The following is a 13,704-nucleotide window of genomic DNA, read 5'->3' as shown; positions in this document are numbered from 1 at the left end:
ACAGGGACCCCCAGAAGGCTGCCTGCAGCTTTGTGTGTTCCCCCTGGCATAGTCCAAACCCAGATTGCATCATCGCCACAGTTTTGCTGAATGTGCCATTCTTCCCCCACCAAGGTCCCACACGTACCTGGAGGGTCTCCAAGGGACCTGTGGCTCCTCTGCTTTGCCCTCGCGATCCTGGGAAGAGGAGCATGGGCAAAGGCAAAAGCTGTGACCACAGAAGAGGTTCAGCAGTGACAGATGGCAGACCCCACCCTGTCCAAACGGACGTGGGGGCCAAGCACCGCCAGGGTCTGCAGCAGCCTGGGGACACCCGGTGTGTCCCAGCCCGGGGAAGGGCAGGCAGCAGTACTGATGCTGTGGTCCAGGAAGCCCAACTCACCTGCCCTGCACAGCTTGGACCAGGGCTGATTTTAGGTACAAGAAAAGAGAACCTGGGACAAGGGTGCGATGAGGCTAATTTCAGCAGCACCAGGAGCCTCTTCTGTGCTGGCGGGAGGTGCAGGGGCCTCGGGGTCTCTCCAGGCCCCTCCAAAAGCCTCACACCACTTCTGCCCGGCCCCATGGGTGGAGATGGGGTGCGGGGGCCAGCGGGAAGGAGCCCCTGACCTTGCCCGGGGTGTGCGTCTCGCCTCGCCGCGGAGGAGAGAGAGGCGATGCCAGGGCTGGCAGGCGCTGCGGCGGGAGCACAGCCAGGGGGTTATTAATAACCTGCTGAGTCAGGGGGGGCTCTTGGGTTTCAGGATCACAAGACACAGACGCCGAGCGGCTCAGATGGATCCCCCCCATTCCTAATTTTTACATTGACAGGGACAACTGCTAAGCTGGATGGGGGCTGCAGCCGGAGCTGGGCGCCTTCGGGCCTCGCAGGAAAGCCTGGCCCCATCCTGATGGTCACTGCACCCAGCAGGGACAGAGGGCGAGGACTGGAGCTGTGATGTGCCCAAAATATGAGAGCTGTCCTAAAGGAATTAAGCCACGCTGCAAGGAGGGCTGGGGCAGAGACACACAGCGTTGGTCAGCTATGCTAGGACGTAGCGGCTGTAGCCCCGTTCCCCATCAGCATAATCAAATCACATCGTGGGGAGAAAAATGAGTACCATGGGCTTTGCTGTCAGTCCTGCTTCCCTGCAGGGTCCTCTCTGCAGCCCTCAAAAAGGCTGCGAGTGGGGCTGGTGTCCTGCTGCTACCCAAAGGGATGGAGCCAAGGACCTCGTAAGATGCAAAGAGAATTTGGAGGATCTTGCAGACACGCACGTCACAGTGTCTAATTTTGCAAGGGATGAAAAGCCTCAGGGGATGGGTCAGCTCTAGCTAGTGCGGGACTGGATCAGACCTCCCAGAAAGCGCGTTGTCCCATCCTGGCTGCCACAGGGTCACCTGCGTTTCCGTTGAAGCACTCGGCGCTGTCACACAGATGAGCTGAGGTCTGCTCTGGGATGGCAATTCTTTATGCATTGCTATGGAAAAGTAGTCGGTGATGTGGAACAGATTAACTTTCAGATGCAGCAGCCCATGGTAGCAGCGTGCATTGCCAACGCACAGTTTCTCTAGCAACTACAGTGCAAGAGCAGCTGGAGCGGCAAGAGCCATCCCCAAGTCTGAGCCCGGCTCTCAGTGGTGCTGTCAGGGCAGGGGAGGTGCAGGGACCCCTCACACGCACGCAAGCACCCATCGCTCGCTGGTCTGTGCACTGGGATCCGGACACTCACACCTAGAGCTCTTTAGGGCCACACGACCAACTGGCATGGGGTTTCTCCCCTGTGGTTTTGCCTGGCCGCACTCCCCTTTCCTCCATCCTACCCTCCGAGTGTGCTGGGTCACAGTTACCTATCGGGAGGGAGAGCACCCCTGCTTTTGCTGGCGGCATGCTCCAGGCTGGCACCCAGCACCGCCGTCTGTTTTTCCACCCAGGACAGGACCAAAATAAGTCTGTCTCACCCCTCCTCAGCAGCTGTTACGGACATCACCCCAGCCACGCCGGTTTTCCCTGGCCCCTCTGCTGTCGCAGCGCTCAAACCCCAGCGTCTGCAATTGCTATTGCTGTAGCTGCCACTTGCAGTGGCTGAAATAAGTGAAGTGCTGAAGCTCTGCTCGACTTCTGTGTCCCCGGAGAGGTCTCATTTCGTTGTATCAGGCTGCCTGAGCAGCCGAGCCCCGTTCATTTCAATTAGCCCGATAGCTCTCAAATCCTATTTACCTTTATGGATGTGTTAGCATCTTACTGCTTCCTGCACCGAGTCCAGATTAAAGGGTGAGCGAGGAATACGTGCTATGCGATATCACATGCTGACTGTTAACCCTCGCTGCACCCCTTGCAAGGCTGACCCACAGCACTGTATTTCCTGCAATGAGTAAACTGAGACACAGATAAAGCCACATCGAAGGGACACGGTGAAGCCCACGGAGCTGGGAGCCGCCTGCAGCATTAACCCACAGATTAGCAAGAAACCCAGTCTATGCCTTTTGGTTTTAAACAAAAACTTTACATTTTAGGCGATGCATCTCTTGGCAGATAAAAGACAGAAAAGCCCAGAAAGGCTTAGTCCTGCAAATCTCCTTTTTAACTAGGTGCTCCCTCCCAGCGGGACCTGTCCTTTGGTCCATGTACCTCACTTGGATTTTAACAATCATTTACCATCGCAACACATTCCAGCACTTAAATAAGCTCCTTGAGAGGGAGAGATAAGGTATCAGCTTTCCGGTTCATCTTGCCAGTCTGTCTGCAGCAGATAAGCATGTTGGGCAGCAGGAAAAAGGTTATCTAGAAAGGAAGCTCAGCAACGGTTGCTGTTATTGCAGGAGGCTTTGAAAAAAAGTAACCCCATCAGGAATCCCACAACCCATACAAGCCCTTCCCGGCGGGATATGATTGATGGTTGGAGTCCAGCTGTGCCTTCCTCCCGGGGTGGGAGGCATCTTCCCGTGTGGCGGAGGGGAGAGCTGTCGAGACGGTCGTGCTCTCCCAGGGAAGGTCACGGTCAGAGGCAGGTGCCCAAAAACCTGTTGCTTTCCCTCTCTCGCTCGTCTCTCCTGCCCTGGCCCTGCTCCGAGAAGCTGCAAAAGGAGGGATTTGGTTTAGTGTCCCTGCTACCCCTTCAACACATTCTGAATGTTTCTGGGCTGAGGAGTCTGCAAAAGGGAACTTTTCTGCCGAAAACTGGGGCACTGCCGTTCTGATTTGTGCTGGAAACCAGCACCGATCTCCCACCGATCACCAAGGAACAAGAGTGGGAAGGAGTTTCTGACAATCCCCAGCCTTTCTTAACCCAAGTATCACCTTGCTTTTTGGGATGGAAGAGGGGAAACAAATCATGTTGTAGGGGTTTCATTTACAACCTAGTGAAAAACATGCCCTTCCTTTGGGTGACTCCTTGTTACTTCATCTTCCAGCCTGTGGTTTGTTTGCAGGTGCAGAAATGATCTAAAAAAAAACCAAAAAAAACAAACAGCCATTTCCAGTCAAATTCGCAGATCCCCTTTCTGCCTTCTTGTGATCACCCAGGGACAAAAGACCCCACATCGCAGCAACTCTGGCTCAGGAAATGTCCTGAATCGGGGCCTGCAGAACAATAACTGGAGCAAATCCTGCCAGGAAGCACTCTGAATCCGCTCAGCCACCTTCTCTCCCCTCTGGACCTGCCAGCTCCCTCCTGCCTCCCCTCCCAAGACATCCTCACCGCATCCCTCCACGTGCTCCTCTATTTTGCTGATTCCCATTAATCTGTGTTTTATATAACCCCTGGCTTGTGCCGGATGCAAAAGCTATGCATTACCATGCTATTAATACACAACTTTAGGTTTAGGATTTAAAGCAAATAAAAACCCCCTCGCAGCCAGGGAAAGCAAATCGTGACAAACCAGCGCTGGCAGCTCCAAGGTGCAAATCCCAGCGGGGAGAGGGCATCAGCGCTGGGTGCATCACAGCTCCTCGCAGTGGATCTGCACCCAGATGTCAGAGGTTGATTTCTTAAGCACCGCTGCATCAAGTGTATTTAACTATTGCACAGCTCCTTGGCTGGAAGCAAACATCACCAAACGCCCAGAGCACTTCGGTCTCTGGGCAAGTGTTTTGCAAACATCCATCATTGTAGCTCTCAGCTTCTTTTCCCATTGCTCTTATTTTAATGAATCTCTGCAGGTCTGACTTTCCAGCGCTGATAGTCTTGCACAAAGGCTGCTGGTCCTGGGAGAAGTGAGAAAGTCAGAGAGGGTCCCATGGGCGAGGGTGTATCGGAGGGATGGGGACTCTGCAAGGACAGGGCAGCTTCTGGGGAGAGGAAGCCAGCTCCACCTGTTAGAAATTTGTTAGAAATTCTTAAACTGGGAGAGATTCCCATGCAATGCCCAGGTCCCCAGACCCATCCCCATTCTCCGGAGAGGCTCAGAGTAACCACACTGTAAAGAGAAGAGCATTGGCATTTCCAATGGCCCGGAGCCCGCGGTGCCGGGGCCAGCAGCATTTGCCGCAGGGCTTCCCGGCTGCCAAGACGTGACCCTGCTCGCCGAGCGCCCTGGAGTCGCCTGGGCGCTTGAGCCAATTTGTTCCGACACTTCAATTAGCAGTTCATCATGGCCAAGCCGTGAACAAAGCGGCTGTAATGAGAGGCCCTCCCCTGCTAAGAACTAGGGATTTTCCAGGGGAAACCCTGCCTTGGGGGGGCTGGGGAAACCACTGGCCCCCCCAGGCCATTCAGCATCTCCCCACTGCAGCGGGGCTCGGGCACTGCTCAGCCTCACTCGGGCTGCGAGAGGTTAATGGTTTTCAAGCGACTCCTGTGATTAACTTTTCCTAAATCTCCAATTCTTCCCTGCCTTCTATTTTTATAAAAAGAAAAGGGGGGGGGGGAGGCGGTATTTACAAGGGATTTCACTCAAATAATGAAATAAATGTGATCAGCCAAGGGACCCTTAATCCGCTTTGACTCTTGCGTCCTGGGGAACGAACGCGGAGATCATTGCTGCCTCCCAGTCCCAGCGAGGCGGGGAACGAAGCAACCCTGTCCCTGCCTGCCCTGGGGGCAGAGCCCACAGCACCACCTTAAATCAGGCACTGTGTTCAGACATGGGCACATCAGCCAGGGACTCTTGGGTCGACACCGGAGAAAAACACCTCTTGGGTCATCTGCTCCCACCCTGCAGCCAACGTGCCCATGCCCAGGCCTGCAGCCCGCCGTGCCGAGGCAAGAACCGGCCACGTCTTTATTTCAGATGGCCAAACACACGTAAATGGCATCGGCTGTGTTCATGCATCTTCCATCTGCAGCATCACCCGCTCTGACAGCACCCTCCGCAGTACACGCGTGTGAAAGGGAGGAACCTTCCCTTTTCTTTAGGCTTTGCCCAATATATTAAACTTTTAACCTGGAAATGACGTGGTTAATTATCGCTTTCGTACAAAAACATAAGTGAAAATCAGGCAGATGATTCTCCCTAACTGGAGAGAAACCTTTGAGCCCCAGAAAGGAGTTTGTGGCTGCTGGGGCCGTCCTGCACGACTTGGTGCTGCAGGGAGCGGTGCTGGGGCTGTGCCTGCTGCACGGAGCTGCTGGGAGCCAGTTAAGCCCCTGGGTCCCTTCACCCCCATCAGAAACACCCCATCGGTGAATAAAAACCCAGCACGGGGTGAACTAGAGCCACACCTGTGCTACCGCAAGGAGACCTTGTGTAACAGCCTGCCTAATTCCCCCCGAGTCCTCAAATCCGCCAGCCTGCTCTCTGGGTGCCAGCCAGCGCCCGCGCTTCCCTCCCGCCTCATCCCGGGGGGACACGGGGCCCGAGTCACCCCTTCCTGGGGGACAGCAGGGACGACCCCCCCGGCAGCCCCATGGCAGGGAGGGCAGCGCAGCCCTGATGCGGGAAGGGATTTGTCCCATCTTCATTTCAGCACAGCCCCAGCCACAAATGTACAAAACAGCTGGTTGGAATAAAACACCAGCTTAGGTTGGGAAGGGGGGAACTAAACACCCCAGCTGTGATTCCCACATATTCCCAAAGATATAATCCAGATTTGCTACTTGCCCTGGCACCCTTTCTTTTTTTTTTTTTAAATAAAATCTCTTTTTGCTGCTGAGCGTAATCAGCATTAGGGCAAGGGGAGGAGGGGCCTTTCACTGTACGCAGCAGAATCACAAATGAAATCACTGCCACCGCAGCCTGGGACTCTCCTGGCTGCATGGACACGTGCAGCGCTGACGGCAGCAGCCCCCGACCCCACGCGCTGCATTTGCCTCCTCTGGGGCATTTTCTTAATTCATCTGTTAGATGAACTGAAAGGCAGAAGATGCCCCAGCCGGAGGTGTCCTGGCTTGGGAAGGACCGCTCCTCCCCGCGCCTCACGCTGAGCCTTGCACGGCTCAGTTTGGGGGGGCTGAAGGCTCAGGGAAAACACTCACAATTTTGGGCAATCCTGAAGGATCTCAAACCGTTTGGCCTTTTGCCTCCCCGCAGCCACACGGCCATGGTGGGCATCTGACAGAGCAGCCCGAGTGTCCTGCTCCGGCTCACCCAGGACGGCCGGGGCCAAACCTCTACGTGAGCATCAGCACGAGCATTCTCCACTCCAGGGGAGAACGAGGCACAAAAATTACTGACCTCAGCCGCTGGCTTACAAGTAACACGCGCCTGCAAGACCCATTGGTGTTTCTTACAGCCACTGCTAAATGTGAGGCCAGTGGAGAGCACAACCGGGCGATGCCTCCAGCATATTACATGGGGTCCGGCAGCGCTGCCGGGGCTGAGACCCAGCCCCATCCCTCTAACACCCTCTGAGCGGGGAGAAAACCCTCCTCAGGCTGCAGGGCTTTAGGGACAGGCATGCTGCATCCACGCTCCTCCTCGCAAGCAGGAACCGATGGCTGGAAGGCAGATGGCATCCACACAGATCCAAAGCCCAAAGCCCAGGGAGATTGTCCTTTCCCTTGTGCTGCTGTGCCCTCCTTACCTCTAAGCCAAAACACTCCGGATCTGACCCTGGATGTCTGTGAGGGCAGAACAGGGGCTGAATCGCTCCCCTCGCTGCCTCCCGGCTCCCCAGCACAGCCCGCAGCGGATGGACGGGGCGGTGTTACTCAGCCTGAAAGCTGAGGACAGTCCCCGCAAATTGTACCTTGTCGGTGGAAGAGCCGGGTCGTCCTGTCACCGCTCCCCATGTGCCCCCACCCACGCGGCTGGGTCCCCGGGTGTCTCCTGCCTTTCCCCGGGAGGTTACAGCTAACCCAGCCACAGCCCGTCCTGCTTGTTGGGTGACAGGGACGGGTAGGGACATGGGACACGGGGCGGCCCCACGGCGGGTACCGCCATCCCTCGCTGTTGCTATAGAGACAGAAGCTGGTTTTCACTGCAGCGATGCTGGTTCTTTCTGACCGGTACCTTCAGCAGGGCAGGCAGCCGGGAGAGAGGGACGAGGGATGCTGCACGGTGCTGTTTGCCTTGCCGGGAGGGCCGGGCACGGCCGAGGGAAGGCTCTGACAGGCCTTTCCTGGTGCCTCTGTGCCCAGATCTGTGCTCACCTTGTGGGGGCTCTCCCCAAACCCTCCCTGCAGCGAGCATGCGAATGCCAGGGCTCCCCCGCTCCGGGCACTGAAGCACTGGGGGAGCGAAGGGGTGCAGGCTGCGGGGGTGCTGAGGAGGAAGGCTCCCAGGAGAAACCCTGTGTGGGAGCGAGCCCTGTCTTGCAAACCCCAACTTACCCCAGCAAGTCACCCCAACTCACCTCTCCCTGCCCTCCTGCCTCGCTTTGCAATCGCATGCTGGGATGAGACCGGCTCAGCTGATGTTACCCACCACGGCAGCTTCTCCAGGCCACGCTCTCCTGATTACACCAGCAAAGACCAGGAGTAACTCCTCCAAAGCCATCCTGGATGTACCAGGAGAAGCCAACGCAAGTGCAAGGAGACCTGGACCCAGGGACATGGCTGTAGATGCACCCAGCCTATTTGCAAAGGTTCAGTAAAACCTCGAGCTGCAAAGCGAGAGCTTCCCACAAAGCGATCAGGGCAAAGTCTTCCCCTGCTCCCTGCCTCTTCAGGTACCCACCACCTCCAGCTGCACAGAGGTGCACACACACGCCATCACAGCTGCAGTAACGCACCTCCGTCCTTCCTAGGGGTGAGGATAAACTCTGCCAAGTGTAATAATGCCTGGAAGAAAGAAAAAGCACCATAGCTCACTTCTTCACATAAGTCTTTGCAGAAGGAGGTTAGCAAAGGAAAACCCTGGCCGAGGCCAGGCGCAGCAGGCTCTGCTCCCACCCCCGTTTAAACAAGCAGCAGCAGGGGAGCGGGGCAGCACCCACCCCCCCCCCGCTGCTCTGCCTGCTGCTGCACCAACCCGCCAGCCCACGGGGATAACCGGCAAGACCCAGAGCTCTCCCCTTTCCCGAACACACTCCGTGACAGCTCTTCCCGAGGGACCCTCGCAACAGCCCTCCCCCGGGGAGCTCCGCGGGAGGCTCGTCTTCCAAGGACATGGTAGCCCTCCTTACCACGCTTCTGCTCCAGCCCTGGAGCTGGAGGCTCCCAGGGCTCTGCGCTGACATGCCAGCTGGAGACGCGTGCCAGGGATAGATTTTCTGTTTAGCTTCTTTTCATATTAATTATCAAAGAGCAACAAATGTTAGCAGCTTGCAACAGTCATTATCTGAATGTCTTCTCCTTCTCACCAGCAGCCCCTGTAGGAAGAGGCTCCCCAACATGCAGGGATAGATGAAAGCACAAGACCCGGCTGGTTGCTCCCTGGCCTTGCCAGCCAGGTGCATTTTGCTCACTTGGGATAGACAGGAGGAGAGGAATGATGGGATCCCTTCATTCTGCAGGATGCATCCATCCAGGGAAGGGTCTGAGTCTGGTAGTGTGCATCACCCGCCAAACATCAAACTCTCTTCTGAACACAGAGAAACCACAGAGAACTGGAAGGTTCTGTGCCAAATATGGGATTTTCTTAGATAGTTGTGAGGGGTGATCCGTTTCAGGGACACCACATTGAGCATCGCCATCAACTGGGTAAAGATCAGCCAGGTTTCAAGGTGGCCGCTTGTCAATAATGGGAAGCAATATCACTGTGTCTAGGCATCAAAGTCTATATTCAGTAATCTCAGATTGGCTCACAGACATCAATTAGCTCAGCTTTGCAATCAAGGAAGGTCAGGAGCACCCTCCTCATTTCATACGAGGTGAGAGAGAAACAGTTCAGTTCAGTATTTCCCTCTGTAACAAGGCGAGCGGAGGCAGCCCTGCCTCCCTGCCCGCGAGCTCACCCACGCTGCTGTGAACCAGAAATGCTGTAAGAGGCTTACCTTGGAAATTCCCATCGACAGCATCATTTGGCATAATTATAAAATCACAGTCGCGAAGAGATAGAAGACGACTCTTTGCTGTGTATCTAGACCTGCTTCGCAAAATCACCACGATCCAGCACATTGCCTATTCGATTACTCCCTACTAGGATGAAAATGAGCAACTTGTATTTGTCCTTTACCAGACCAAAACCGCCCCCCACACCCTCACAGAGCAGATTTTTGAACAGCACATGAAAGGCCAGCTTCAGCATGCCACCTTCAGTGGCCTGAGCACCCATCTAGGTCCACCCCATCCAAAGCCAACCATTTAAGTGATCGCTTGCATCCCCTCCGTCAGCAAGACTGCAGGACCTGCTCCAAGTTGAACACGTATCTCAAAGCTACACTGAACTGGCTTTTGTCCCTCCCTTCACGATAAGAACCAAACAGGGCAGGATTTTTATGATTATTTATTATCTGTGAAGCGCCAGCAGTGTCCTGACTCTGTACAAGACACAAGTGCTGGGCTTACAAAAAGAAAAAGCACTGTGGCCAAAATCATTTAGCCTGAAAAAAGTTAACGAACGTGTTCTCAGGAAGCTCTCAGGCGCTGCCCATCCTGAGGACATACCAAGGTGCCGATGTGAGCAACCCAAACCAGGCAGATACGTAGCTCATTTCTCTCACCGGTAAAGCTTAATTAGGTTGCTGTCCAAGCACAGTTTGAGAATATGGCCAAAACGCAGGTACGGCCCTTGATTGCTAAAACCCAATCCATTGCAAGAAACTTTTTTTTTCAGGTGGGGAAGCAACATTAAAAAACGCCACTACTCGTGGAAGTTACAACTGCTTCCAACAAACAACAGGTAGAAAATACTGGGAGGGAGACTCTTAAAGTATCTGCTAGTTTCCAGTGGAAAGGCATCAAGTCCCCCATGTTCACCAGATGGATATCAACATCTGACACGTGTTGGAAGACATCCATATCAACTCCACCAGCCTGAACTGTAAGTAGCCAAAAACAAAGCCAGACAGGACATCTGTGATGTGGTGCCGTCCGATCATGACGCGGGAAAAGCCCACGCAGAGGGCCCAGAGGACCAGCAGGATCCGGAGAGGGATGGCCAAGACCAGGTGGTTGAGGAAGAACTTGGAGAGCATGGCTGCTCGGCTGGCGTGCCCGGCTGGAAATGCATAAGTGTCCATGGTCAGGTAGTCCAACAAGCCAGGGTTGATGTCGTATGGGCCCTTCCGCTTGGCCAGCTTCTGCAAACCAGCCACAATCATGATGTCCAGGAGCAGGGCTACAAAAGGAGAGATGAGGAGGGAAAGGTCAGAGACAGAAGCAGAGTCAAGGGCAATTTTCAAGGCAGAACATCCAAGGATTGTCGCTGTCTTTAAATAAAGGCTTGGGTTCAGTTCCAGCCAGGTGTCCATGGTTCAGCTGCACGCAACCACCATCATCCTCAGATCACCACCCAAATGTTAATTAACCTTCCCAGTTCACCCATGGAGAAGGCAAGTACCATTATCATCATCTCACAGAGGAGAAACCCAAACCGCAGAGGCAAGCAACTCGCCTGGGGAGGAAGAGAGCAACTGGCAAAGCTAAAATTAAAACTCTTTTGGCCCTCAAACCACTGGACTGGGTGTCTCTGTTTCTGTCCTCCACCCCACGCTTTAGAAACCTCATGCAGCAAGGACGTATCCCTTGCCTGGGGTGGCTCTGTGCCGGGGTGACCAGGCTGCAGGGAGCAGTCGGTGGGAGGAGAGGTGCCCCGCGGCTGCCCCACAGCACTTTCTGGTGTCGTCCCTTGTCCTCTCCCAAGCCCACCACCTCCTGCCCGCCCAGCGGGACCGCACCGCCCTGGCAGATTTCACTAAGAAAAGAGCATTAAGAGAGAGCGAGCCAAGGGAAAAGCCGTACAATTAAGAAAAAGGGCTTCTGCCACAGGTCTCAACACCAAATCGCCTTTCTTCCCTAACTGCTTCGGGCGTGAAACCTATCAGCACTTGTCTTCATCATCCTCCTCTTCATCCCACCCCCTTTGCCCCAGCCGACAGGTGCTGTCATTTCTATTTCCTAGTATCGATTTTATTTTTCTTTAATCCCCTCATCTGCTTTTCCCCAGCCCTCCTAATTAGTCAGACTGCTGATTTCAGCTCTTCGCAGCAATGACAAAGAAATATATACCAGCACGAGCACAGCCTGCTCCCTCGGCAGGAACGCAAGGGGCTGGTTGCCCGGTTCCGGGGCGCTGATAAAGACCCTTCCTTGAGAGCTGAGAAGGTTTCAGGAGGATGGATGGGAGTGTGGCGGGGACAGGAAATCATAGAATCATTAAGGTTGGAAAAGACCTCTAAGATCATCGAGTCCAACCATCAAACCAACACCACCATGCCCACTACACCATGTCCCTAAGCGCCTCATCTACACGTCTTTTAAATACCTCCAGGGATGGTGACTCCACCCCTTCCCTGGGCAGCCTCTTCCAAGGCCTGACCACTCTTTCAGTAAAGAAATTTCTCCTAATGTCCAAAATGAGACAGCACATGGGAGGCAGGCGGCTCCTCCTGCCTGCCTGGTACCTGGCAGGAGCTGGGAAGCCAGGAGCTGTCATGGCAGCTCTGCTCGCCGCCTCCCGTGGCGTGCCACCTCCGCGCCGCCAGCTCCCGGCACCGCTTCGGGAAGGAGCTGATATTTATCCTGGCCAAACTCTCTCCTTACGGGAGGGCTATTTTTCTTCTCCATCTGCAAGACATCTTGTGTGGGGAAGATGGACAGCAGGACCTCCCTGGACCTCCTGGGCCACTCCTGAGCTCTCAGAGCTGTGGAGGGGAGATGGAGCAGAGGAAAAAGTCTGGGCCCCAGCTCCTCGGGAGCGGGAACGGTGGCACAGGCAGCAGTGGGACTCCAGCTTAACCACAAGAACCGGGAGGCTGACATGAAGGAAAGGTTCATAGGTGGCATCTGAAGCAAGGTGGTGAGGCTCCAGGTGGCAGAGGGATGCAAGGAGGCCACGACACTGGCCCTGTAGCGGTAGCCACCAGGCTTAGGACAAGGTGAGCCGGGGACTCTCCTAAATCACCCCCAGCCCGGCTCCTCACCCCACCAAGGTGACCCCCACGGCCCCGATTCAGCAAAGTGGCTCATGAGCCGATTTTCAGAGCTCATTGCACATCAGTCCCATCTCACCCTGGACAAGAGCTGGGCGAGAGCCGAAGCTCTGGGACGCAATCTCGGGAGCCCAGACTCGCACATTCATTTCAGAGAGATGATGCACCAGCGCTGCCAAGAGAAGACTCTGGCCCAAGCTGCTCCTGCTGAAGTCAGCAGCTTATTGCATTGCTGAGGAAGCCCAGCCAGGACTCAGGAACCAGCCTGGGCACCCTGAAGGATCCCCAGTGTCTCCCATGGTGTTCAATACACCCACTACAGACCATTGCCCACCAAACCCAGCCGTAGATCAGTAGCACAAACGTCATCTGCTTTAGCAACACGTGGTGTTCACCATCGCCCATCAGTATTTTGCACTTAGAAGATTTTTTTCCGGTCAAAGGTGATGTCAGGGCAATTTGAGGGATGCAGGCATGTGCACATGGAGGTGTTCAGAGCATGGAGAACAAGCCAAAGAGCTGTTTTAATAATCCTTTCATTCAGAAGATGAATAAAATGGGCCTTCAGTACTGCTAGGTTTGATTTTCGTCAAATGATGCGCAGGAAGCAGAAAGCCTCGTTTGCCCACATTTCAAGATCTGAAAGCATGACAGCATTAAAACCGGGGGTTAATTTGCCGTTAAAAGCAAAAAACCAAAGATCCCTCTGTCTGGTGCTTTTTCTGTCACTTCCCCCTGCACTTTCTGTTCCTTCCATGAAGCAACTTCTTTATGAAACACCCCCAGCAGCCTGCCCTGCCCCAGCCCCCGAGGCACGGGGGGGGGTCCCAGCTCTGGGTCTCAGCAGATCCCCTGCAAAGCCCTGGGGAGCCACGCTGCGCCCCTGCCCTCTCCTCCTGCTGCTGCTGCTGCTGCTGCTGCCGGCGGCCAGGCGCTGCCAGGGTGAATCAGCACGCAGCACTGCTGCCGACAGCGCTGCCAACGGCCCATCCTTCAGAAACAGATACAGACGGTGCCGTCGCTCAGCAGCCCCGGCCCGGGCCCTATTCCCTTGCAATTCCTTGACCTACATACCCGCTTGGACTTCGCCTCGCTCGCTTTTTCCCCTTCGCTCTTTCAGCTCAACGCAAACCAAATCCTCCCTCCTCAGCTGGGCACATCCGCGCCGGCATTACGCAGCTAAGGGGTTAAGTTTCTGATGGGCATCCTTGGGGGGTCCAGCTGCAGGTGGGTGTCTCTGCACTGGGAAAGGTGCCTGCTGGCTACCGAAGCGGTTGCATCCAAAGCCCCTTAGCCTGGCACCCGCCAGC

The 13,704-nt window shown here is 55.2% G+C and overlaps 1 protein-coding gene and 1 long non-coding RNA gene across 5 annotated transcripts in view; both read right to left on the bottom strand.

Moving 5' to 3' along the window:
• Nucleotides 1-1,967: 1,967 nt before the first annotated feature.
• On the bottom strand, nucleotides 1,968-9,585 carry LOC142091387 (uncharacterized). 2 transcript variants are annotated; one of them, XR_012676783.1, is made up of 4 exons: nucleotides 9,296-9,585; nucleotides 8,486-8,883; nucleotides 8,038-8,141; nucleotides 1,968-4,294 (listed from the first exon to the last, which is right to left on the bottom strand). It is a non-coding gene; the product is annotated as an uncharacterized LOC142091387 (long non-coding RNA). The 2 variants fall into 2 exon arrangements; XR_012676782.1 differs by lacking the exon at nucleotides 9,296-9,585 and having other exon boundaries at nucleotides 8,486-9,211.
• An 11-nt stretch (nucleotides 9,586-9,596) lies between these two features.
• Nucleotides 9,597-13,704, bottom strand: part of PLPP7 (phospholipid phosphatase 7 (inactive)) — a 35,650-nt gene continuing 31,542 nt past the window's right edge. Inside the window, exon 2 of one of the 3 annotated variants that reach the window (XM_075170583.1) lies at nucleotides 9,597-10,581. In XM_075170583.1, coding sequence (XP_075026684.1) covers nucleotides 10,217-10,581 — 365 coding nt within the window. In that variant the 3' untranslated portion in view covers nucleotides 9,597-10,216. The remainder of the gene's footprint in view (nucleotides 10,582-13,704) is intronic. The other 2 variants (XR_012676775.1, XR_012676777.1) reach the window with 2 other exon arrangements.

Source organism: Calonectris borealis, chromosome 21, assembly GCF_964195595.1.
Source record: "Calonectris borealis chromosome 21, bCalBor7.hap1.2, whole genome shotgun sequence".
Taxonomy (NCBI): domain Eukaryota; kingdom Metazoa; phylum Chordata; class Aves; order Procellariiformes; family Procellariidae; genus Calonectris; species Calonectris borealis.
This window is presented reverse-complemented; position numbering and strand designations above follow the sequence as displayed.